The 23,486-nt window shown below is 42.8% G+C and overlaps 1 protein-coding gene across 1 annotated transcript; it reads right to left on the bottom strand.

Annotated features, from left to right (window-relative positions):
* Window positions 1-15,481: 15,481 nt before the first annotated feature.
* Window positions 15,482-22,260, bottom strand: LOC136719126 (NLR family CARD domain-containing protein 4). Its single transcript, XM_066696969.1, has 9 exons — window positions 21,945-22,260; window positions 21,021-21,073; window positions 20,609-20,869; window positions 18,528-20,507; window positions 18,224-18,316; window positions 17,732-17,902; window positions 17,107-17,199; window positions 16,849-17,016; window positions 15,482-16,399 (listed from the first exon to the last, which is right to left on the bottom strand). Coding segments are annotated over exons 2-9 (3,189 nt in total). The 5' UTR covers window positions 21,022-21,073; window positions 21,945-22,260; the 3' UTR covers window positions 15,482-15,977.
* Window positions 22,261-23,486: the final 1,226 nt, after the last annotated feature.

Here is a 23,486-nt window from a genome sequence, read left to right as displayed (position 1 = left end):
GGGTTAGGAGGTCATAAGAGTCGCTATTGCTTTGCTGATTTATAACTTATGTACTTAACCAGCGGGGCTCTTGTAAGCTGGTTTCTGTCATGAACACACGAAATCCACAGCCTCGGAGTCAGGGGCTAAACATCCCAAATATCGGCCCAGGACCCCCTTTAGCAATTCAAAGTCACGCACTAGTTTTACATTAGTAAATCAAGACAGGTTGAAAGGTTTTCTGGTTAATGGGGTGAAAAACTCGAATCATCTTATATATTCACCAGAGAATAATTATTTGGGTGGTACAGGCAGGCAGAGAGAGTTGAAGCTGAGTGTGACAGACTAACTGAGAATTTCATATTAATGTAAATATTTAATATCTATCTATCCTACATTCACTGCAGATGGAAATGCTGTGATAATATTTATAAAAACGGATTGGTGAGTCAGTGTCTTCACCCGTTAACAGAAAAGCACAGGCTGATGATTCACTGCTTTCCTCTGAAACTCAACCCCAGTGTATTGTTCGAAGGGAGTCAGTTTGGTTACTATAGTTCAGAGAAACGGCGCCAACCTGACAATATGAACTGCCCTGCAGTACCTAGCAGTGCCACCCCATTACAGCATCCAGATCCCTACCTCCCTGCCTCCGCTGTGGATGTAACAATAGCCAGAACCTCAACCCCAGCCGGCTCCAAGCTGTGCACCTACGCCAAACACACAATTTAATCGTCGTTAATCACGCCTTCGATGGAGACATGTCTGTCAAAGGGATAACTTTAGGTTCGCACACTTTACTGAGAAGGTTAACAAAGGACTGAGCCAAGTATGTGGAAGTCTATCTTAGTGATCTGAATGTTATTACCAACTCAAACATGTTTACAAGACTGTCTTTTCCCTTCTGTGCTTCCCATCGGAAACTAGAACACAAAACACAGACTTCGTTTCCTGTCGCAATATTGACTGAACTGAGCTGAAATATTCATCATTTCTTCAAATTGCCAAACATGAAAACTCGCTCAAGAGAGCAACCTTTCTAATCACAATATAAAACGTTGAAAGTTTTGATTATAAATGCATCGTCGACATGTATAAACTTGTTTTCATGGGACAAAAAAGGAAAACTTGACTTCTGAAGCATTCCGAGAGAACAGATGGAGGTAATTTCTAAACTTTAACATGGAAAATGGTTATAAATCACCAATTAGACTGGAGTAACTTGAGAAGCCAGGTGTTCATGTATGGATAACAGTATGGAAACATACAAACATACATACAAAAACACATGAAACCATTTTAGACACTGAAATTAGATCAAATCATCTTTCCTTTTCTGGAACCAAACAAACTGTGGAAACAATGTTTGCTTTTGGTTTTTTAGCCTGTTTGTAACTATTTCAAGCTGAAAGACTCTTGTGAGGTGGTCAGTTTTTATTTAGATAATTGCAGGTTTTGCCAAAGTCGTCGAAAAATTCCCAGAGGAAGAACAAAAAAACCGTGTTGGAGCTATTCTTTTTATAGCGCGGGAGAAAATGACCCTTTTTGACTTTCGAGCTTTGATGATCGTTGCGGGGAACAGCTTGACCTTTCGACCCCGGGGGACCTCAGTGCAGCATGGACCGGCCGACTGACCCTGGATTCAGAGAGACCCGTGTGTGAAACCTGAACCGACCAATCAGCTACCTTTAGAAGAAAGCAGAACAGCCAGTAGACCCTAGAATATGAATAAGCGAGGTATTCATGCTATTCTGTGAATAAAAAGCAACGATAATAGCAAAACCACAAGAAATACATGTGATTCATACTTTTAAAAAATGTTTATTTTTATACTGCTACGCAGAGAGGTAGTGGCATTAATCCTTTTGTAACACAGATAAGATGTTTTCTTTTCTATGAAAGTAGAAAACTGATCTGATACACCCTGAACACGTTTCAAAGCAAGTGTACAAAGCAGAAGTACGTCAGGATGAGAGCAATGACTTCCTGTGATCAGTTTAACCAGATTAATAATGTATGTTTATCCTCAGAGCCCTGCCATTCTCCAGATTCACTTACTAAACAGCTAAACATGAGTTAGAATATTTTCTGTCCGTTGGCAGAACTGGGACTGTGCTCATGTCATGTCTGCCGGACTTTTATCTCATTGGATGGATGATTTCCTCAGACCATTAATGGTTCCAGGAATAGACAAACATCCAGGTCCATTTTTAAAGCCATACATGTTTAGATATAACCATACATATGACATATTGCCCTTTTATTTATGTATATTTCCCTAATTTGTTAGTAATACAGATTTAAGTTGGTAAATCATATGTTTTTAGTCAAAGTTCAGCTGTGATTGAAGAATAATAGTTGAAAAAATGCTTCCTTCAGAGATCCACACTGGATACGATTACAAAAAAAACAATATAGGTCCGTCGTTTGAGGAAAATGCAGGAGGCGACAGGTTTGAGACGCCATCTCCTCGTGATGCACCTTTTATCAGCCGTGTCTTAGTTATACAGCTCCGACACAGATCTCATGCTTTAGAAATGCAATGTAATTGTAGCCTGTCAACATATTCACAGATATGCGTGTTCAGCCATTGCGAGAAGCTAGTCACACCCACGCAGCATTGGACAGCTGAGTTTCTCTCTCCCATAAGCTTTTACTGCAGATGTAAACCCTGTTTTGATATACCGATTCATTCGACTGCAATGAAAGGAACTTTTTCATGTGTTCTTTGTAACCGGTGCCTGCATATAAGTTTCAAATGGGGACAGTAAGAGAAACAACTCTCCTCTTTCCTGGGATAAGGTAAAACTGTCAGGTTTCTGATGAATAAGCACTCCCTGAAAGCCCTAATTGCCAAAGAAAGCATGGAAAGCTATGGGTTGTTTTTTTCCACCCCAGCTCAAAGAAAGTGCAGAATAATAAGACCAGTGTCTCGTACTTAAGGTATAATATTCTAAACCCACAGTTCACAGATTGGACAAGGTTAAGCTAAAGCTTGGAAAGTTTAATAAAATATTTCCTTCTGTTTTGCTTTCAGACATGTGGCCACACAAGCATCTTTCAGACAATAAAGGCTTCTTGTGTTTGCTGCTCTCTGAAGGTACAGCGAGGCATTTATAGCACCGGAGAGGAACAACCGTAGCTATTCCAGATGTGGAACGGGACCTGGGCTGGACATACAGTCATTTGAAAATGAGTATTATGTTCCTAATTGTCTCAATGTCTTAAAGATGTCCGGATAATTACCTTCAGGGAGTCTGAAGCATCTCCAACAGCACTACAATGCTTATTATTCAATATTATTCAATATTAAAAATCACTGATCAATGCATTTCTGGTTCATTTATTTGTCCAAGTATTGTTCTGTAGGTTATATTCATTATCTCACAGTCAACATGAAGTTCTGCATCTACAGACTTTCAGTATTGCAGGGGTGTCAGAGTCCAGTCCTGGGGAGACGCAGTTGCAACAGGCTCTCCCAATTACTGAATTAATGCCAGTATTTACTCAGGTATGCTTATATACAACTCTCATGTTTTAATTGTATAGCTGATATCTGACAATTAATCGATGACTCAAAATATTGAACCCACAGAACATGTCAGAGTCTGCAGAGAAGTATTCAATTAGTCCAGTTAATTGTTTAATTGGAGCAATTATGGTGCTAAGAGCTGGGCTGGAACAAAACCCAGCAGACACTGCAGACACTCAGGACTGGAGTCTGACACCCCTGCAGGATTAGATTTATTTGCTTATTTGACATAATACATTAATTTAATATCTACAGCAATGATAATAATAATTATAATATGGGAAGGATAACAGTAATGTTGTTAGAGCACATAGGCATCCACACATGGGCTCGTTCAGTGTCCACAACGTGCTGACTAAGTAAGTATCTACTTCCTGATACTCTGGGGAGATAAATTATCAGCCTCTATAGAGTCATGAGGAGGACATGTAGACAATATGCAGAGAGGGGGGGCGGCCGGCTGCAGTGAGAGCGAACAGGCCGCTCTGTTGACTGTTAGTGCCTCGTGCTGCCATAGGGACCAGAGTCCCGTGTGGAGGCCAGGGCCACAGCGCGAGCGTCTCACAGCAAACAACAAAAAGACACTGGAAAAGAGGAAGCCGGTTCCGACGCAGGCCTTATAAACATCCTTCTCTAATATCCTTCCGAGATTATCGCTCAGAGCCAGAAATAGAGCAAAGGCGATCGAATCAATCCGGGCCGGAACGATGTTTTTATTGTGTGACTAAAATCGGAGTGATATAAACTTCGGATGCACACAATCTAATTTGTGTGCAGCGGTCTGTTTGAACTCATGGCACTAAAAAGCCGAAGCTTCGGCTTTTTAGTGCCATGAGTTCAAACAGACCGCTGAAGTTCCCGTCCACTAAGCAGGAACTTATTTGAATTCTCCGTACCAGGGAAGAGATTATAAAAGTCAGAATAATACTAGTATTTAAAGTATCTGAGGAAATATCGGTGATATTTTCTCACCATGTGAGTCGGAGTCGGGCTTCATTGCTCGGGCAGCGGGACAGACGTGTCCACATACAGATGATCCAAATGCAGGCTGGGTGACACGTCCGACTTGGCCGTCTCAGCTTTCCGAAGTCACAGAGGAGAAGCTGGGAGAGGAGAGGAAGGAAAACAAATCCTCACAAACACGCAGGAAGAAAAGGAGAGAGAAATGTAGTTTGCCACAATATGATGTTTTGCTTTTTCAAATCATAGCCAAATCATGTTACTGATGTCATGAATCTGTGACCATAACCAGATACTTCAGCTCATTACATGTGCAGTTTAATGGGCTGAGATGTTTCCCAGGGAAGGGGAAGTGCACTAGATGATGGATTGAAGTCATTTTCTGTCCGAGTGTTACTCCTACGAGACCGGGGAATTAACCTCTCCCTCAGTGAACATTTTCTAAACGGTTTGCTGTATTATGCACCCCTGGGGAAGAAAAGAAAGAAGATAATGTTTGTGTAAGGCGGAGGTATACGCCGTACCTCAGACCTGTTAATCTCAACTGTTAATCACTTTCCACTCTGTAATGTTTTTTGGGTTGGACACATTCCTGCAATTAGGGAAAAACTGTCTTTGCTTTCCACCTTTTAAGGTAGGGACCCCCTCCCCTGATTTCGGGAGGCTTTCGGTGTCCCTGACTTCTCCTGTACGCTGTCATCGTGTCAACAATCACATCTGCCTGAGATTTCAAGCAACTTAGACCGTAGATGGTTAAGCCAAGTATAGGACACAACAGCTGCTGACCATTTGTTTAATGGTCTGTTTAAGGGAAAATGTGAACTTTAATGAAGGTTAGGGGCTCCTCGTCACAGATAAAGTCAAACAATGTAGAGAAACAATCCTTGACACGACGTCGCTGTGCGTGAGAGGAAACGCTCCCCAAATTCATAAAACAAATAAGGATTAAAATAAATCAACTCGGGAAGGGGGGAAGTTCAGACATTCCTTCCAAGAAGATAAAAAACTTGAGAAAGGCATTTTCATGTGTTTAAATCAGTGTACGAGCTTTTGGTGTGGTAAGCTCCGTCAATTCTTTGTCTCAATAGTCTGCTGGAGAACATCTGCTGGCAACACTGCGGTCTTCTCATGTTGTGGACATTTTCAGATACAGTGTACAAAACTCGACTGAAGTGTGATGCTGGAAGAATGGGATTGAGTTTTATGGTCTCTCTCCTGTAACTGGAGATGTCTGTAAACAGTAGTAAAGGACCATCGAAGACAAGACAAACCTAATAAAGGTTGGTCGTGAAAAGTTCACAAGCAGCTGCTTTTCCCCCCCTTTATGTTTGATTCTACTTTACAGGGAAGCTGGAAGGCAAGTGTTATGGATCACCAGCTGGCAATCATAAGAACATAAGACAGTGTCCAATCGAGAGGAGGCCATTCGCCCCATCGTGCTCGTTTGGTGTCCATTAATAACTAAGTGATCCAAGGATCCTATCCAGTCTGTTTTTGAATGTTCACAAATTGTCTCTTCAGCCACATCGCTGGGGAGTTTGTTCAGATTGTGACGCCTCTCTGTGTGAAGAAGTGTCTCCTGTTTTCTGTCTTGAATGCCTTGAAGCCCAATTTCCATTTGTGTCCCCGGGTGCGTGTGTCCCTGCTGATCTGGAAAAGCTCCTCTGGTTTGATGTGGTCGATGCCTTTCATGATTTTGAAGACTTGGATCAAGTCCCCACGTAGTCTCCTCTGTTCCAGGGTGAAAAGGTTCAGGTCCTCAGTCTCTCAGTAGGACATTCCCTTCAGACCTGGAATAAGTCTGGTTGCTCTCCTCTGAACTGCCTCTAGAGCAGCGATATCTTTCTTGAAGTGTGGAGCCCAGAACTGTCCACAGTATCCAGATGAGCTCTAACTAGTGCATTGTACAGTCTGAACATCACTGCCCTTGTTCTCAATTCTACACTAAATTAATTAAATACATTCAATTCTAAAGCAATTGTCCATGCTCTATTCCCAGAACTTGCTGGCTTTCCCTGGGCCTGATAGGGCCTTTATCTTACAATCTCTCTTGCTCTGCCTCTTTTTTAACTCTGTGCATTAAATTCCACTTCCACTGTTAAAGAACCAGATTCAGAACCAGATTTTAAAGTTGCAGTCGAATCGAAATGGAAGCAGACTTCAGTTAAACGTACAGTATGTCCAGCAAGTGCAAGTCAGAGTGTAATCCGAGGTGTTGAGGTCAGTACATTGCTGTCCTACTCTACCTGCCAATCACTCGGGGGGTGAAGCGTCCCGGTGGGAGGGCTGCTCTCAGGAAGGAATTCGGACAATGCGCTCCCCCAGCAGCCTGACCTCAGATGTGCTGCTTCTCAGGGATTAACACATGGGCCGGGGAGCCTGCCGCCAGTGGCACGTACATCTCCCTCCAGCTGTTAGGAATGTTTCTTTTCTTCCACCAAATTCTTATCACAGCTGGGGCAGCAGCCACACATTAAACACCGCGGCCACCGAGATCCACGCCTGGCGCTGAGCTGCCAACGTGTCCAGCGTCAGGAATACAGCTGCAATAAAGTGTGTGGCGGCGGTTAAAGCAAATCTGGATCAAGCATAAGTATATTTAATAAACACATGATAACAGAGGATTTAGGCAGTATATATGTTCATGCAAACTATTCCTAATAACTCTACCATAGCTAACAGTCACAGATATTCTGTTAGGTACATTTTCAACATGTATTTTCAAGAAGGTTATTGTGTTGTGTTTCTTAGTGTTAGTGGTACCATGCTTGTCTGTTCTTTACCACATTTCTGTCAATCGTTTTTATCACATACATAATTTTCTAAGAAGAGCGAGTTAAAGACAGAAAACTGCAGAAACAGCGCCCCCTGCTGCATAGAAACCACGCTGACAAATCCTGTTTAAATTAGAAGTTCACTCAGTTTGTCTCCTTGCTATTTGCGTTAAACGGCGGTGTACTCTGTGATATGGAGTATATTACGCATTTTGTTCATGATCAGATATATTTTACAACAACAACAAAAACTAACACGTGTTTCAGAGAGTTGTGGAGTAAGTCAACCAAACTCAAACATAAAAGTAGAATTTACCACAAATAATTAATGTGTAGAGTGCTATCCCAAAATATAATGGCCCAATCTTATATCTGATTTCATTTCAGATCAATTACATTTGTATAAAACATATACAATTTTTTTAAGTGTTAATTTAAATTAAACATTTATTTATATTCAATTATATATATATATATATATATATATATATATATATATATATATATATATATACACTCACCTAAAGGATTATTAGGAACACCATACTAATACTGTGTTTGACCCCCTTTCGCCTTCAGAACTGCCTTAATTCTACGTGGCATTGATTCAACAAGGTGCTGAAAGCATTCTTTAGAAATGTTGGCCCATATTGATAGGATAGCATCTTGCAGTTGATGGAGATTTGTGGGATGCACATCCAGGGCACGAAGCTCCCGTTCCGCCACATCCCAAAGATGCTCTATTGGGTTGAGATCTGGTGACTGTGGGGGCCAGTTTAGTACAGTGAACTCATTGTCATGTTCAAGAAACCAATTTGAAATGATTCGACCTTTGTGACATGGTGCATTATCCTGCTGGAAGTAGCCATCAGAGGATGGGTACATGGTGGTCATAAAGGGATGGACATGGTCAGAAACAATGCTCAGGTAGGCCGTGGCATTTAAACGATGCCCAATTGGCACTAAGGGGCCTAAAGTGTGCCAAGAAAACATCCCCCACACCATTACACCACCACCACCAGCCTGCACAGTGGTAACAAGGCATGATGGATCCATGTTCTCATTCTGTTTACGCCAAATTCTGACTCTACCATCTGAATGTCTCAACAGAAATCGAGACTCATCAGACCAGGCAACATTTTTCCAGTCTTCAACTGTCCAATTTTGGTGAGCTTGTGCAAATTGTAGCCTCTTTTTCCTATTTGTAGTGGAGATGAGTGGTACCCGGTGGGGTCTTCTGCTGTTGTAGCCCATCCGCCTCAAGGTTGTACGTGTTGTGGCTTCACAAATGCTTTGCTGCATACCTCGGTTGTAACGAGTGGTTATTTCAGTCAAAGTTGCTCTTCTATCAGCTTGAATCAGTCGGCCCATTCTCCTCTGACCTCTAGCATCAACAGGGCATTTTCGCCCACAGGACTGCCGCATACTGGATGTTTTTCCCTTTTCACACCATTCTTTGTAAACCCTAGAATTGGTTGTGCGTGAAAATCCCAGTAACTGAGCAGATTGTGAAATACTCAGACCGGCCCGTCTGGCACCAACAACCATTCCACACTCAAAATTGCTTAAATCACCTTTCTTTCCCATTCAGACATTCAGTTTGGAGTTCAGGAGATTGTCTTGACCAGGACCACACCCCTAAATGCATTGAAGCAACTGCCATGTGATTGGTTGGTTAGATAATTGCATTAATCAGAAATTGAACAGGTGTTCCTAATAATCCTTTAGGTGAGTGTATATATATATATATATACACACACAATAAAATAAAGATACAACTATACTCCTTGTGTGCTCAAGAAATTGAGAATGTACACCTGTATCAATAATAATATCTAAGATTAGACCTCCCTGTTAAAAGTGGAAGTATTTAATTTTCCTGTCTGGAAACAAAGGAGTAAGTCCTTCAATGGGTCAAAAGCAGTTGGATGTACGTGGAGGTAAAGGAAACACAAGATGTAAACTCGAGGAAAGATTCACCAAACTATCGCTATTTGCTTTCTTGAAAAAATGACCTGCGGTTTAGCTGTAGTGACCTTATCCACTGTCTGGGTCTTTCTCTAGAATTCCTCGTCAATGATGCACGAAGGCCCCATCGCTCGTCCCGTGGCATGCACTGTGTGAACTTTGCCCTACTGTGGCACTGTGTATTCAGCCGCCCTCTGGACCATCTGGAAGCCAAATGTGCCTCCACTTCTTTTATTACCACACAGAAAATTGTTTAAATTCGTAGTTTGGGCCTTTTTGATTGATCAGACACAGGAAATCTTGAGTTATGATTTCTGACCACCGCCACCTTCCTGCACAAGAAATAAGTCAACCTCCATCCTTAATACTATCACTACTGGTTTTATACTACTAGTAGCCCCCAAATGTAGAGAGTCTGGGGTGTCTCAAGCTAAAGCGGAGCGGCACGTGGGTGACACTGCCCCCACGACACCTGTTAGGTCCAGCACTGTTGCGTTTCTCTCCGTTTGTGTGTTTGTGGCTGTTGAATCACCAAGGCAGCACAAAAGCCCGGCCCCATGTCAGCTCAGCCCTGATAAATCAACATCTGTCTGCGCAGAGGAAAATGCACATTGCCTACAGGACATTCCTGGCCATAAACATGACAGGAAAGACAGGCTTTCAAATGGCGGTCAAGGGATCTCACTCGTCACCTGCACTGACTCAGCACTGCCTACAGGTAACTCTTTGGGAATGAGAAGAGCTATTGTGCGACCACGTGGGCTCTAGTACGCCCCTGGAGGACAACACCACATCATTCGGCCGCCAAGGGTACAAACTCAGGGTATAACCACTGGAAACAAATTCCTGGGTCCATCGCAGAAGCTAACGGGAAACCAAAACCAAAACACGGGCAGTAAAAGTCTGAAGCTCCACAGACGGAGGTGATGTAACCTGTTCCCGACCGCATTGCACCATCTGCAGGACTCGAAGAGTAATGCTCTTGAATGAGCCGTGCAGAGAGATGCGTTGCAGAGGACTGCACAGACCTGGGCTACAATGTGGAGAATGAAAGTTGGTATTTCTGCCAGGGGGGTTGCAATGTGTAAGGACTGAAATGAAGCAAGAGCTGAGAAAGGAAAACATTTAGGCGTTTGAAGGCCGTGTTTGACTTGGCGATTAATGACTGACACGTGGAACGCTGTGTGAGCAGATGGTCACAACTGGAAGAGGAAATGTGAGCCGTAGTGGATGAATACTCAAGCTATACAAATGCAAATGCATCTTGCAAGTGTTTCTAGATATAATATGAATACATTATTACCACATGCCAAGACAATTCCTATTGGGCTTATATCTGAAACATTTAACACATTTTCCCAGTGTGAACAAAAGACACATCTTAGCAATATACATTATTATAACAGACATTGTTTGTTTATTTCCAGCTCTCATTAGTATCTTCCTGCATCCGCACCTTTGCTTCTACACAACTGGACCTTTTTAAGTGCGTTTTCCGCACGACTTGCTGTAAATCACCTGACAGTCTTTCAGTCAATCTAAAGTGACGTCTATTAGTCAGTGCAATTGCCAGTGAAATCGGGATGCTGAACACAGAGGAAGAGACCCCCCAGCCACCCCTGGGCAGAGTGGCATGGCTGGACTCGAAGCCACATGTTTCAACATGTATCAACCCTTCATTGCACCCCCAGTGTGTCAAGAAATTACAGCAGGGGGTCCTTAGGGGTGCGAGGGATGTCTCCAGGCACTCTTTTGAAGCATGTCTGGAAATGTTGCAAGTTAAAAACAACTAGAACAATTTATTTTATTTATAGTATGCACCTAAATTTCATATTCAAATTGTAAAAGTTAGCAGCAAGGGGAGTGGCAGTTGAGTACATAATTTAATATTTACAAGAACGACAACAAAAATAATGTTTGTTCTGCTTCACTGCTTTATCAGTAACCAGCTCCAAAGCAGTCGGTGCCATTATTACTTGTTTTTAATGCAGCGAAGGATTTCCACAATATAGGAAACGGGTCACTTACAGACCATGTTCGTGTTACTAATGTTCGGCCGGGGCTTAACCTAAAGTCCTGCCGTTCTGTCCAAAGGTATATTTCCCGAATGATGAACATTAAAGCTGTGTTCCACGAACTGAAAAGGAGACATTCTGAGAAAGTTAAAAAGGCCCTTATCACTCGTTCCTCTGGCTCCGGCCCAGGCCTCTCGCATGCAAACCCGGCTAATACAGAGGAGAGGTCAACGATCCCCTTGCGTGCTAGCCGGTCATTAGAGGCCCGCACTGTCGAAAGTGATCACCAAATATTTGTCACATGCCCGGCGCTGCCCTGATTCAGTGCGATTGCCAGCGCCGTGCATCGTGAGGCAGGTCAACCTCTGTGAGCCAAGCTCCTTGGGGAAGAATTTTAATTAGCTATGAGCAAACACGAAAAACCTAAGCAGCTAAAAGTTAAAAAGTGCTACTGTTTGGGATTAGTGGTGCATAACCGCTGCCCACAAAAAGTCTCCGTGAGTAGCAGGGGTGGATATCTGCAAATGTAACAGTCATTCTGCTATAATCTGATTATAAATTTAAGCAAGTATTACAATACATTTATGCCGCTTTTGGGAAGGAGTCCAAGGAAAACGAAATCCCCAAATCCTCTTACTGGCCGAGCAGAATAAAGGACCTTAAAAAACCAAACTGAGGCACAATAACCTGGGCTCTGTGATGAAAATACGCACAGTCAGGAACAAAAGCACTAAGCCTCCCGCATAAACAAAGCACGCACACGGAGCATGGGATGTCTCGGAGAATATATTGAAAAAAATATGTTTTACTTTCGGCTTCATTGTACGATTTTCTACATTTATTTTTAACCATTTGATTTTCAAATATGTATTTATTTGTAATGCAAGCTCTGATATTGGGTTTATTTTGATTTTAAGATGTTGATTAACGAGGATAATATTTTGTATTTTTTATTAATAACACATATGTTTGGATGTAAGTGCTCCAATAGTTACTGTGAATGCTAAAGCTCAGCGATATAATATTGTAAAATATGAGAGAGTAAGAACAGCTTATTCCTTGCATGCTAACTGATCCTTTTAAGCCAACGCGATCCCATCAAATCCTGATTACCTCAAAACTTATAAACCTCCTTAAACAGGTCCAAGACGTACAGCCATGTTAATTCCTTCTGGGTTAAAGCCATTCTGAACAGTGCCATATGACTTTCATCACCAAATAATGACATTAATAGCAAAACACATGGAATTATGTACTTTGTAGACTTAAGAGTTAGGCTCTTTCATGAGATATATCAGCGAGCACCTTCATTCTTCAGACCTTGTGTAAATAAAGCCCCCCCCCCCCACATAATACATAATTAAAAAACATATAGACACAACTCTTTGCTGGGATTATTATCCTGTAATTTGTGAACACATTCGATTCATGGTACAGGCATCAGAAGCACAGCAATCTCAAGTGCTTTCTGGATTAATCAATTAATGTTTCTCTTTCTAGTGTCAATTATGGTACAGATTGAACATCATATGTCATATCATGTCCCAAATCCATGCATTTACTTATTTATTTTAATCTATTATTATTTATTTCTTAGCAGACGCCCTTGTCCAGGGCGACTTACAAAACATAAGCGCAAGTACTGTCTGAAAAGAAGGAGGTCAGGGACTCAGGGACTGGGACTGTTTTGACTTCGGTGGGAAGGTCGTTCCACCACTTAGGGTCCAGGGATGAGAAGGAGCGGCTCTGGAGGAAGGAGAGTGGAGAGGAGGCAGAGTTAGTCTTCTGGCACTGGAAGACCGCAGTGGTCTGGAGGGGATGTATGGAGAGACGAGTGTCTGAAGGTATCTTGGTGCAGTGCGGTGAGACAGCGGTAGGTGAGGGTCAAAGTATTGAACTGAATGCGTGCCGGTATCGGGAGCCAGTGGAGGGAGCGGAGCAGTGGAGTAGCGTGTGTGAATCGGGGCAGAGAGACACCAGACGAGCCGCAGAGTTCTGGATGAGCTGAAGCGGCGGGTAGGTGTTGCAGGCAGGCCGGCCTGGAGGGAGTTGCAGTAGTCCAGGCGGGAGAGGACCAGGGACTGGACGAGCAGCTGAGTCGAGTAGTCGGTGAGGAAGGGACGGATTTGGTGTATGTTGCTCAGGAAGAATCTACAGGTGCGTGTCAGCGTGGGGATGTGCTGGGAGTAGGAGAGCAGGATTGAGCGTGACTCCTAGATTTTTAGCAGAAGAAGAGGGAGGGAGTGTTGTAATTTCCAAGGGGATTGAGATGGAGAGATCAGCAGGTGAGGAAGAGTGGGCAAAAAAGAGGAGGTCCGATTTGGAGAGGTTGAGCTTGAGGTGGTGTGAGTGCATCCAGGCTGAGATAGCAGACAAGCAGGAAGAGATGCGAGAGGGGATGAGTGTCGGATGAGGGAAAAGACAGGAAGATCTGGGCATCATCTGCATAAAAATGGTAAGAGAAACAATGGGATGCGATGAGGGGGCCCAGGGAGCGAGTGTAGAGAGAGAACAGGAGGGGGCCCAGGACAGTGCCTTGGGGTACGCCTGTGAGGAGAGGTTGGGGGGTAGATGAGGAATCTTGCCATGTCACTTGATAGGTCTGGTTGCTGAGAAATGCAGAGAGTTGACGGTGGACAGCACGCTGTAGGGTCTTTGAGAAGAAGGGGAGTAGGGAGACAGGGCGGTAGATCTGAGGAGAGGTGGGGTCAACGGTTGGTTTCTTGAGGAGTGGGATGACAGCAGCTTGTTTAAAAGCAGAGGGGAAACAGCCAGAGAGGAGTGAGGAGATGAAGGTGAGAAGCAGCAGTCACTTGGACTGGTGTATGGTGTATATATGTGGCTCATGAGCTAAAAATGAAGGACCCTTGTCGTCCTGAGTGCTTTTCACAAGCAGCCACATTCAATGACTCCAGAGAACAAATGTACCAACAATAAGTAAACTCACTTAGTAATTAAAATGTTCTTACCATAAAGGTTAATTATTCTCAGTTGGCAGGCCTCATGAATAGAAAAGACCATTACACTTTGGTACAAGTTGAATCAGTTCCCGCACTTTCTTTTACTTTTTTCAGAGAGAGATGGCTGAGACTGAACATGTAATGCAATGGTTGCAACTACTGAAACACTTTAAATCTCAGAACTGCCGACCCTGAGAAGAGTTCGTGATTTTGTTTAAAAACAAATGTTTAATTGGTTTAGCAATTGAAGCAGGGATTTGTTTTGAAGTGTTGTGTAGTTTTTAATTCTGTTGCACTTGGCCTCCTGGTTTGATTATAGTAGTGTGCAAAGGGCTTTAATCTGTCTATTCGTTAGTTTGTTTTATGCAGGTTTTAAATTCTGAGGCTACACCGTCTAATCTTAAAAGGCAATCTGCATTTTAACGCCTCAGACCTTATTTAGAGCTGCAGTGCCATCTAGTGGTAATGACTTATATCACCACATTAAAAATCCTCAAATTATTATGCCTTTAAGAGATTCTCAATGCACACGTCAGTTACACAGATTAAATGATCCCATTATGAGCGAGACAACATGCTTCCTGTGTTTTTAAAGGGAGGTGTTCACTCTGGTCCTTGTTGTTAGGTGGTCGTTCACTGCAGGGGCTTCGGTTTAATGCAGCACTGAGATACACTGAGCAAACAGTCGGTTAGTTATTTAAAGAAGTTCAAAGCTTCATAGTGTGTCTGACCTTGAAGGCTAGAAGATGGCCAAGCCCTGTCATCTAATAAATAATAGAGCACTCATTATACGACGCAGACATTTTTAAACGCTTCAAAATGTTGGGAGTGAAAACCTTCCATGTAAGATCAGTTTTCAGATATAGGCAATTTGTCCTCAAAAATAAATAAATCGATAGATAAATAAATCAGAAAACTTGGGAACAGGTCGGAGGCTGAGGCTGGGAGGCAGAGTAATGCTGCATATTAATCTGACAATAAGCGGCACAAGTATTTTCTGCTTTGATAAGCCAATTATGCCCGAATGGACTGAAGCGAGGGTTTAAATCGGCCACAGTTTGTTTTTGGTTTTCGCACGGTTTATCCAACACGGCCCTGAAATTGGGCAGTCACTCAAACTCAGCTCTGTTTGTGTTTCTTTGCTCAAGAGCACAATGTACAAGACATTATGCTGAAATTATCTTATCTTAAATTCAGTTATGTCTGTCCTACTTTTTTCCACAGACCTCTTCGGCCACCTCCTCTAATTTTAGAAACTTTAACTTTTTCAACTACATTAACACAAAATGTGAGTTTCACTGAATAAGAATTTCATTGCAAATGAATAAATCAAAAAACACACATGATTTACACAATCCTGCTGCAACCGTCATACAAAGGAACTATACAAAAGCTTAGTAAAATAACAAAATAAAAAACAAATCGATACAAAAATATAATAAAGCATGATATAAAAGGCATGAACGGATTAAATATACAGCATAAATATAAGACTAAATATACAAAACCTGTAGCAAGTGGGGAGTCCCATACTGGCTACAAGACGGCAGTTCACAGTTAAACGGTACAGGAAATAAATATATTATTGAGAACTAAAATGTTTAACTAGACACTGACGAACAACAATAACCATTCTCAGATCCAGCAAAAAAGAGATTCAAATTCACGTTTCTCTCCTACAATGAAACAGATTCCAGATTCCTACAAATCCTTAGCCAAAATAAAATGATATATGTACAAATAAAATTATATATATGTATATTATTGTTCAAACAGTTTCACGCTGGCTTCATAACAGCCTGCCCCCCCGGCGTGTGACATCACTCGCATGTTCTCCCTTGGTCTTCCTCAGCCTTGGGAAGTCTTCATCCACCTCTTCGTCCTCCATCGTGTCCGGGCTGACCAGCAGCTGGAACTCGCGCCCGAAGGCCGTGTTGCCCTTGTTGAGATTGCGGAGGTCGTCCCCGTCCAACCGCCAGTTCAGCAGCACCACTTTCCACAGCGCCAGCAGCTCGGAGATCCTCCTGGCCAGCTCGTTGACCAGCCGCGACTCGGGCTGCATGCTGTCTCTGCAGCTCAGGTCCAGCACCCGGAGCTTCCTGAGGCCCCCCAGACCGCTGACGAACGCCCACCAGCCGGCGCTGCCCACGCAATTCCCAGACAAGTCCAAGTGCTGCAGCTCCCGTAGGCAGCCGCTACGGACCGATGCGGCTGAAGCCAAATGGAGTAAAGATTATTAAACGATAAGGTAACACGAGTGGTTATGAAGGAGTCTCTCCACTTTATAAAACCATGGCTCCTTTTCTTCTACAGCAGATCATATAATCTCTCTCTAAGCTGAGCGAAGATGGTTGGAGAACCTGCCATTTGTCATACTTTGCAAAGGCAGCTTCTGGAAGATTGCACAATTTTCTCACTTCCCTCAGCTACAGGAAACTGAAAGGCTTCAAAGGGATCATTGGTTCAGAGTGATATCTGTGCAGTGTATGCAGAGTATGTGTACAATATAATGTGTAACTGATTGCATCACTGCACTTGTAGTACGTTGAAATGGTTCTTGTGTAAACTGTAAGTCACCCTGGATGAGGGCTTCTGAGAAATATAAATCTGCCTCACCCCGGCGCAGTGCGCAAAAAGTGCCACAGACCATAACAACTTACCCAGGAGCTCCATATCCTGGTCGGTGAGACACCACTTCTGCAGTCCCAGCTTCACCAGTGCAGGCAGCTTCTCCAGGTACTTCAGTAACTTGGGCAGACTGCCGCTCACACTCTCCCCCCACGGCAACATCAGGGTGTGCAGGTCTGACAGGGCCCCCAGTTCGTCAACTAAAGATATGCACCGACAGCATCGCTACGTTATCCGCCGTTGTGGTTGAAAAGCTTCTTAATAGGGAGGGATTACCTTGACTGCCTTACCCAGTTTATCAAGACTGTCTCTCGCGTCTCCCTCCAGATGGTTTTCAGACAGATCAAGAGTCGCGAGGCTTCTGTTGTTGTTTACATTTTGAGCTGAAAGGGAATAAAAAAGATACAGTCTATTGTATATTGAGACTCGGGGCATCTTGCGTCACATAGTATCTTCACCCCAGTGTGAAGGAGATGTAAGAGACCCACGCTACCTGGCTGGGTAGAAGGGTATTTGTAGGAAAAAAGAAGTGTGCGGATAAACTCCTCACATTTGTCCACACTCTCCTTCTGTCCTACAAATACTCTTCTACCCAGCCAGGTAGTGTGGGTTTGCCCTGTCAGAACTACACACCTTGAGAGAGGCCAATATTACAGGTTTCAACAGCCTCAAGCATCTATACACTCCATCAATGCAGGGACATCTGTCCAGTTATTAAATGACCTCGACAGGGTACAAAATAAGAACAAAATAGCGACATGCTACCAAACTCAATGAAAAGAAGGATTTGATCTTTCATGGAACTATCCTAATTTTTTATCATCAATAAGAACATGTTAGAAACAGACATGGACCAATCCTTGAACATTGCCAATGTACATACCAACCAGCAGGAAGGAACATAATACTACCAACCAAGGACTGCAACGGCTTCCTCCATCAGGCAGCAGTCTACGAGCTCCAGCTCCTCCAGGCTGCGCGCTCGGCTCGTCGCAGCCTCGGCTATAAAGCGGAGTCCGTTTCCAATGTGTTCGAGCTTGGACAAGTGCAGGTGAGTGAGGTTATTCAAATGCTTTATTCCCTTTGCTGTTAAAAAATAAATAAAGGAATAAGTGGGTTGGATTATTTTAACAAAGAATAAATTAGTATTAATGATCTAAAGGTAAGCCAAATATACTTTTAATTTGATTCGTTCAGTTGTCATTCATGGGCAGCACAGGCAGAGGTAGTACAAACTAAACACAGTACTCATGGAAACTTAGCAGAGACTACATGTGACAGTTCTTTCTGAAACACCTCCGACTGTCACTGATGAAGTCATAGTGTACTTCTTGGAGTCTTGCCTATTACATTCTCAGCTTTTAAGTCTCTATTTGTCTAATGTTCTAGAAAAAGACTAGAATTTACCCATATGTTTTGCATCCTCCTCAGTCATCTTTATATTATTTAAGGTTAACTTCTTGACATTTTGAAGGTTCTGTATTCCTTCCATTAATCCACCTGCAAAACCAACAACATCCCAGAAATGTATCATTCCACATCATTTCCAGAGCAGACACAAAGTTTTCGATACCCTTGCACATTTATACGAATATGAAATGTTTATACAGTGTTTGCTTGTGTTCTAAGTGAACTTTATGGCATTGTTGGTCCATAAAGACAGCAGTTATGAGCCTAGCTTTGGCATTTAATGCAAGCAAGTGGTACAAACCTTCCGGTCGTTCGGTCTGCAGATTGCTGATGGACAAGGTCTTCAGCCTCTGCATCAGAACAATGTGTTGCTCATCTGTTAACATCAGAGGTGTTTCTTCAATCACCAGATCTTTGAGGTTGGGTTTACACCTCTTAAGGACTTCAGGCAACTTCCCACTTATACCTCTGCTTCTTGTTACATGAAGTCTAAGGCTTTTGGCCGAACAGCAGATTTTCTCCACTTTTTCAATGTCTTTTTTGGATAACCTCTCAAAGTCATTCAAGTACACCGCGATGCTATTAAGGCTGTGGGTCCAATCAAAGAACAGAGACACCGCCTGCTGTGGGATGTAGGTCTTTCGGGTTTGATTGGGGATTCCGGGACAGTGTTTTTCACCGAATAGCTCCAACTCTATGAGGCCCAGAGCAGTCAAGCAGTTGGGCAGATGGCTGAAGAAGTCCGACAGATGGGCTGGAATGGAAAGGCTGCTTATGTGAAGTCTTTTGTCCTGGAAGAAGGATTCAAGTTCACTGCTGAGCTCGGAATTGGAAAGGCTTTCTGCAAAAAAGCTCAACGCACAGGCAACAAAGCTCTCCATGTTGCTTTCCTCAAGTTTGTGAAGTTCTTCCATATTCTGTGAGATCTGCTCCTGGTCACAGTCTACCACCCCACTGGGTTTGTCACTTTCAACAGGGGCACTGAGAAGTCTCCCGTGGCACTTAACAGTCGCCATGTGTCGAAACACCATCCTGGCTGCTTGCTTGGAAGACCCGCAAGTGCACATCAGTAAATGGTAGAATTTATTACAAATATCGGAAATATTATCGATCTGACTCAGGTACTGCTGTCCCCTCTTCACCTCCGAGTCCTTGCTGGATGTCAACAGTGCGTGAAGTCTCCTTCCTGCGACGTACTCCTGGAAGGACTTGTGAAAGAACCTGTAGACCGGATTGAAGCGGTTAGCAGTATGCATGTTCAGGAGGCCGGACTTGAGCAGCACTTCCTCGTGCTCACTGTGCAGCTGCTTTTTCAGGTAGAAGTCGAAGCAGTGCTGGAAGATGCCGTCCAACGCCAGATCTCCGCAGACATCGGTGCTCTCCCGCACCGTCTCCAGAGCCACGCGGGGCATTTTGTACTGGGTCTGGGAGATCATGAGATCATAAAGGGTGCGGAAGAGCACTGTCTGCGTTCTGGGGATGACGCTGGTGTCCCCCAGGCGAATGGCGCACGAGATGACCACGAAGAGCGGCGTCTTCATCAGCTCTTTCATGGTCTCCGAGTCTCGCACCTGAATCAGGAGGTCATCAGAGAGTTCGGGGCCCAAGATGTTGGCGATTATGAGCCTGCTGTTCTCCTCGCTCAGGTCCCCGATCTCCACGATCATTTCGGCGCATTTCCGCATGTTGCTGACCGACTCCGTCCGAGTTGACACGATCACGGTGTTGTGGAATTTAAAGTTGTGCTTGATCAGTTCCTCTATCTCCGGGCAGTTCTCTGGCTTGAATTCGTCATATCCATCCAAAAGGAACAAGACGCTCTCACTCAGGTCCTGCACAGCCTTTCTGAAAGAGTTCCTGTCAACAGTGTAGGGCTCTCTCAACAGCTGTTTGCAGACTGTATCGTATATTCCTCTTTGCGCAGAACTCAAGCTTATGAAAAAGACCAGCTTGAACTTGCTTAACACCTGGCACCCTCCAGACGCCCACAGCGATGCAATTCTCTTCAGGAGCGTGGTCTTGCCTTTGCCAGCTCCCCCTTCGATGGCAGTCGGGCTCCGGAGTTTATCCAGACATTCGGAAAGAGTCATATTACCCCTTTTCTGATTCCGAATGTCCTTTTTCCAAAACAGAGCATCCGTGAAGGTTGTTTCCAAGTCAAAAATGATGTCTATGTCCTCCCCCAAAGGATGAAACTTCTGAAAATAGGCCGACCCATACAGGCGTTTTAAATCTTGTGCCATCCTTTGCCAGTTCTGTTCAGATTGTTCGGCAGATACAGCTGAGGAACAAACACACAAAGAAAAGAAGGATAAGTCACACTTGCAAAAGCATGAACAATTTAAAAAACAAAATCACATTAACTGTTCAAACATGACTTACATCCATTAAGCAGGTCTTCATACAGGAATTTGTCTGTTTCTCGGAGACAGTCAACAAATAATTGACAGGCGCTTTCCCCCTTTTGCTCCATTATGTTAATGATTGATCGAGCGGCTCTTGTGCCAACTGTCTCGCACTGAATGACATCTTTCTCCTCCAAGTTGATGACGTCTTTACTGTAGAGCTCATCGATAATCTGATGGATGATTGTCGGCCCCATTCTTTGGACAAGTTTCACATAGTTGGTCTTGATGAAATCCACTGAAGTAACATAAAGACGAAATGCATGATCAGGAGAAGTGCACTAGCTCGTGTATTTATTAAAACAGAGGATGAATTGATGATGCAGGAAAAAAAACAGGAAGGACACTTCCCAAAACACGGTCATTGCACAGCTCAAGAAAAGACTTACTGTGTCTTTATTTTCCGTACTTCTGCACTGCAGCTCGCCACAGATCTGTGAAACTAGAAAATAAAAATAAATCCAGCATTATTGCATTGGTTACAATCATCAGCATGATGGATGCGTCTTATTGTTTCTACGAGGGAGCTGCATTTAAATAAACATGATGTCACACAACACCGTGAAGCCCAGACCCCATCAGAGGGCTACGTTCAAATACAATCAACCTACTTATCCTATGTAAAACAAGTAGATGTAGCTCTACATACAGACACATATATATACATTCATATATACATACATAGACATGTATACCTACAGACACACACACACAGACATGTATAGAGAGACAGATAAAGACACAAGCACAGATATACATACAGACACATATACATACATACATACATACATACGGACAGACAGACAGACACATATACATACATACATACATACAGACACACACACACACACACACAGATGTATACAGAGAGACAGATAAAGACACAAGCACAGATATACATACAGACACATATACATACATACATACATACATACATACGGACAGACAGACAGACACATATACATACATACATACATACAGACACACACACACACACACACAGATGTATACAGAGAGACAGATAAAGACACAAGCACAGATATACATACAGACAGACACACACATATACATACATTCATACATACAGACAGACAGACAGACTTGGAGATCATCATTCATACACGTTCACTGTCTCAACTGTATTTCTTGACGTATGCATTTATTTTTGACAATAGTGACAATACATCTCAAACCCATGCATCCAGTCCGATCATATGAATACAGACTTCGCCATTATTACATTAAATAAACTGCAATTACTTTCGGTTCAAGTATCCGCAGCTGATTTGAAAGCTAAGGAAGGACACACTGACCCGCACCAGCACTGCTCTGCCTGCCCAGTCCCCTCAAACAGATACCATCCGACTGCAGGACAATTACGGGACTTCATTCAACTTCACTAGCAAACTTCAGTGCAGTTGAGTAACGTCGTAAAGTCAAGGACAGAGGGAAACGCGGAAATGACATTAGCACACACTTATTACACATTATGTGTTGCAGGCGGCTACACCTACATATGCACGCATGTTTCGGATTGCCAGGGTTTTAAAAAAGCATACTATGGTAAACTGCAAAGATTAACCGCACATCCCTGGCTCAGATTAGTTTGTAGAGTCAGTCGTAGTTAGATCCGGGTACTTCCTCGGACCCCACCCCAGATCAGGTGATGACGTCATGCATTTGCCGTCATTCTGGTGTCGTGATTTCGTGCGTGTACATTACATGACGGTGTTGTTTAAGACATGTCAGTTATTATTATCTCATAAATACCCATACATAAATATGAATAAACAATCATTAATCAACTCTATTAATATGGTTAATGGTTACCATTATTCCCTAATCATCATTTGCAAACTGCTGAGATTTGCCAGTTCTGATGATGGTTCACTATAGAATCTTTTTTTTTTTTTTCAGTCTCAATTAAAGTCTTTGTAAAATTATTCACATAAATATGAACACAATTTATATGTAATTGTAATAAAAGAGCTGTTGAATGTCTGACAGCAACTAAAAAGATAAATCTTAGATGTCAGGCTAATTAACAATCTGCAAATTGTTCACCTCCTTTATATTCTGTGACCATATTGATGTGAGCAAAATCCCCCACAGTTTCCTACAGCAATCATTTGTATTATTACTTCTTTCCACAAGAGGGAACACTCACAGTGGGTTGATAATACAGCAAAAAAGCATCCCCCAGCTTTGCCACACACATCTGCAAATTTGCTTATTGCCTAGTGGTGGTCAAGAACATAATAGAAAGCGACAATCTGGTCACAAGTCAGGCAGCACACTATTTATTCCTGGGGCTTCATCCATGCCAGTGTATTGATTTTGGTTTAAAGGTCTGATGATCAAAGACTGGTCTGAAAGTTGAAAATTCATGCCTTTTTAAAATGATTGCTTCTAACCCTTAGAACAGATATACTGGTCACACATTCAGAGAGAAGGCGTAGTTTGAAGAAGATAATTAGAAAGCCTCTTCAGTCTGTTTAATGGGGTTGTAAAAAAAAACATAAAGGAGATGACATCATCGTGTGAATGGGTTTCCGAGATATAAAACTGATTATTTTCTTGGCAAACACTTAAATCACAAACTAACATCATATCTAAGTAATAATTTCAATTTTACATAATACTAGACACCTTTTTAACAAGACTGTTAGTCTGTATCATATTTGACTTTTGTGTGAATTGGAAATCTCATATAGTACATTTTGATTATTGTCATGATCTCAGCCCATAAGCTTGACTGCGCAGGGTGAATGCAAATTAAGTTTGGATCAATAGGTCTGCAGGTTAAATTGTGAAACAGATTATTGCCTTTTAGAACTTGTCGAACTCTTGCTTGA

Source organism: Amia ocellicauda, chromosome 23 (genome assembly GCF_036373705.1).
Source record: "Amia ocellicauda isolate fAmiCal2 chromosome 23, fAmiCal2.hap1, whole genome shotgun sequence".
NCBI lineage: Eukaryota > Metazoa > Chordata > Actinopteri > Amiiformes > Amiidae > Amia > Amia ocellicauda.
This window is presented reverse-complemented; position numbering and strand designations above follow the sequence as displayed.

Excerpts from the sequence above, each read along its gene's own strand:
- LOC136719126 (XM_066696969.1), bottom strand. Across the intron at positions 17,903-18,223 it reads GGAGGATGCAAAACATATGG|CAAAGGGAATAAAGCATTTG; the intron begins GTAAATTCTAGT and ends ATTTTTTAACAG. Across the intron at positions 17,017-17,106 it reads AGACAGTCTTGATAAACTGG|TTGACGAACTGGGGGCCCTG; the intron begins GTAAGGCAGTCA and ends GCATATCTTTAG.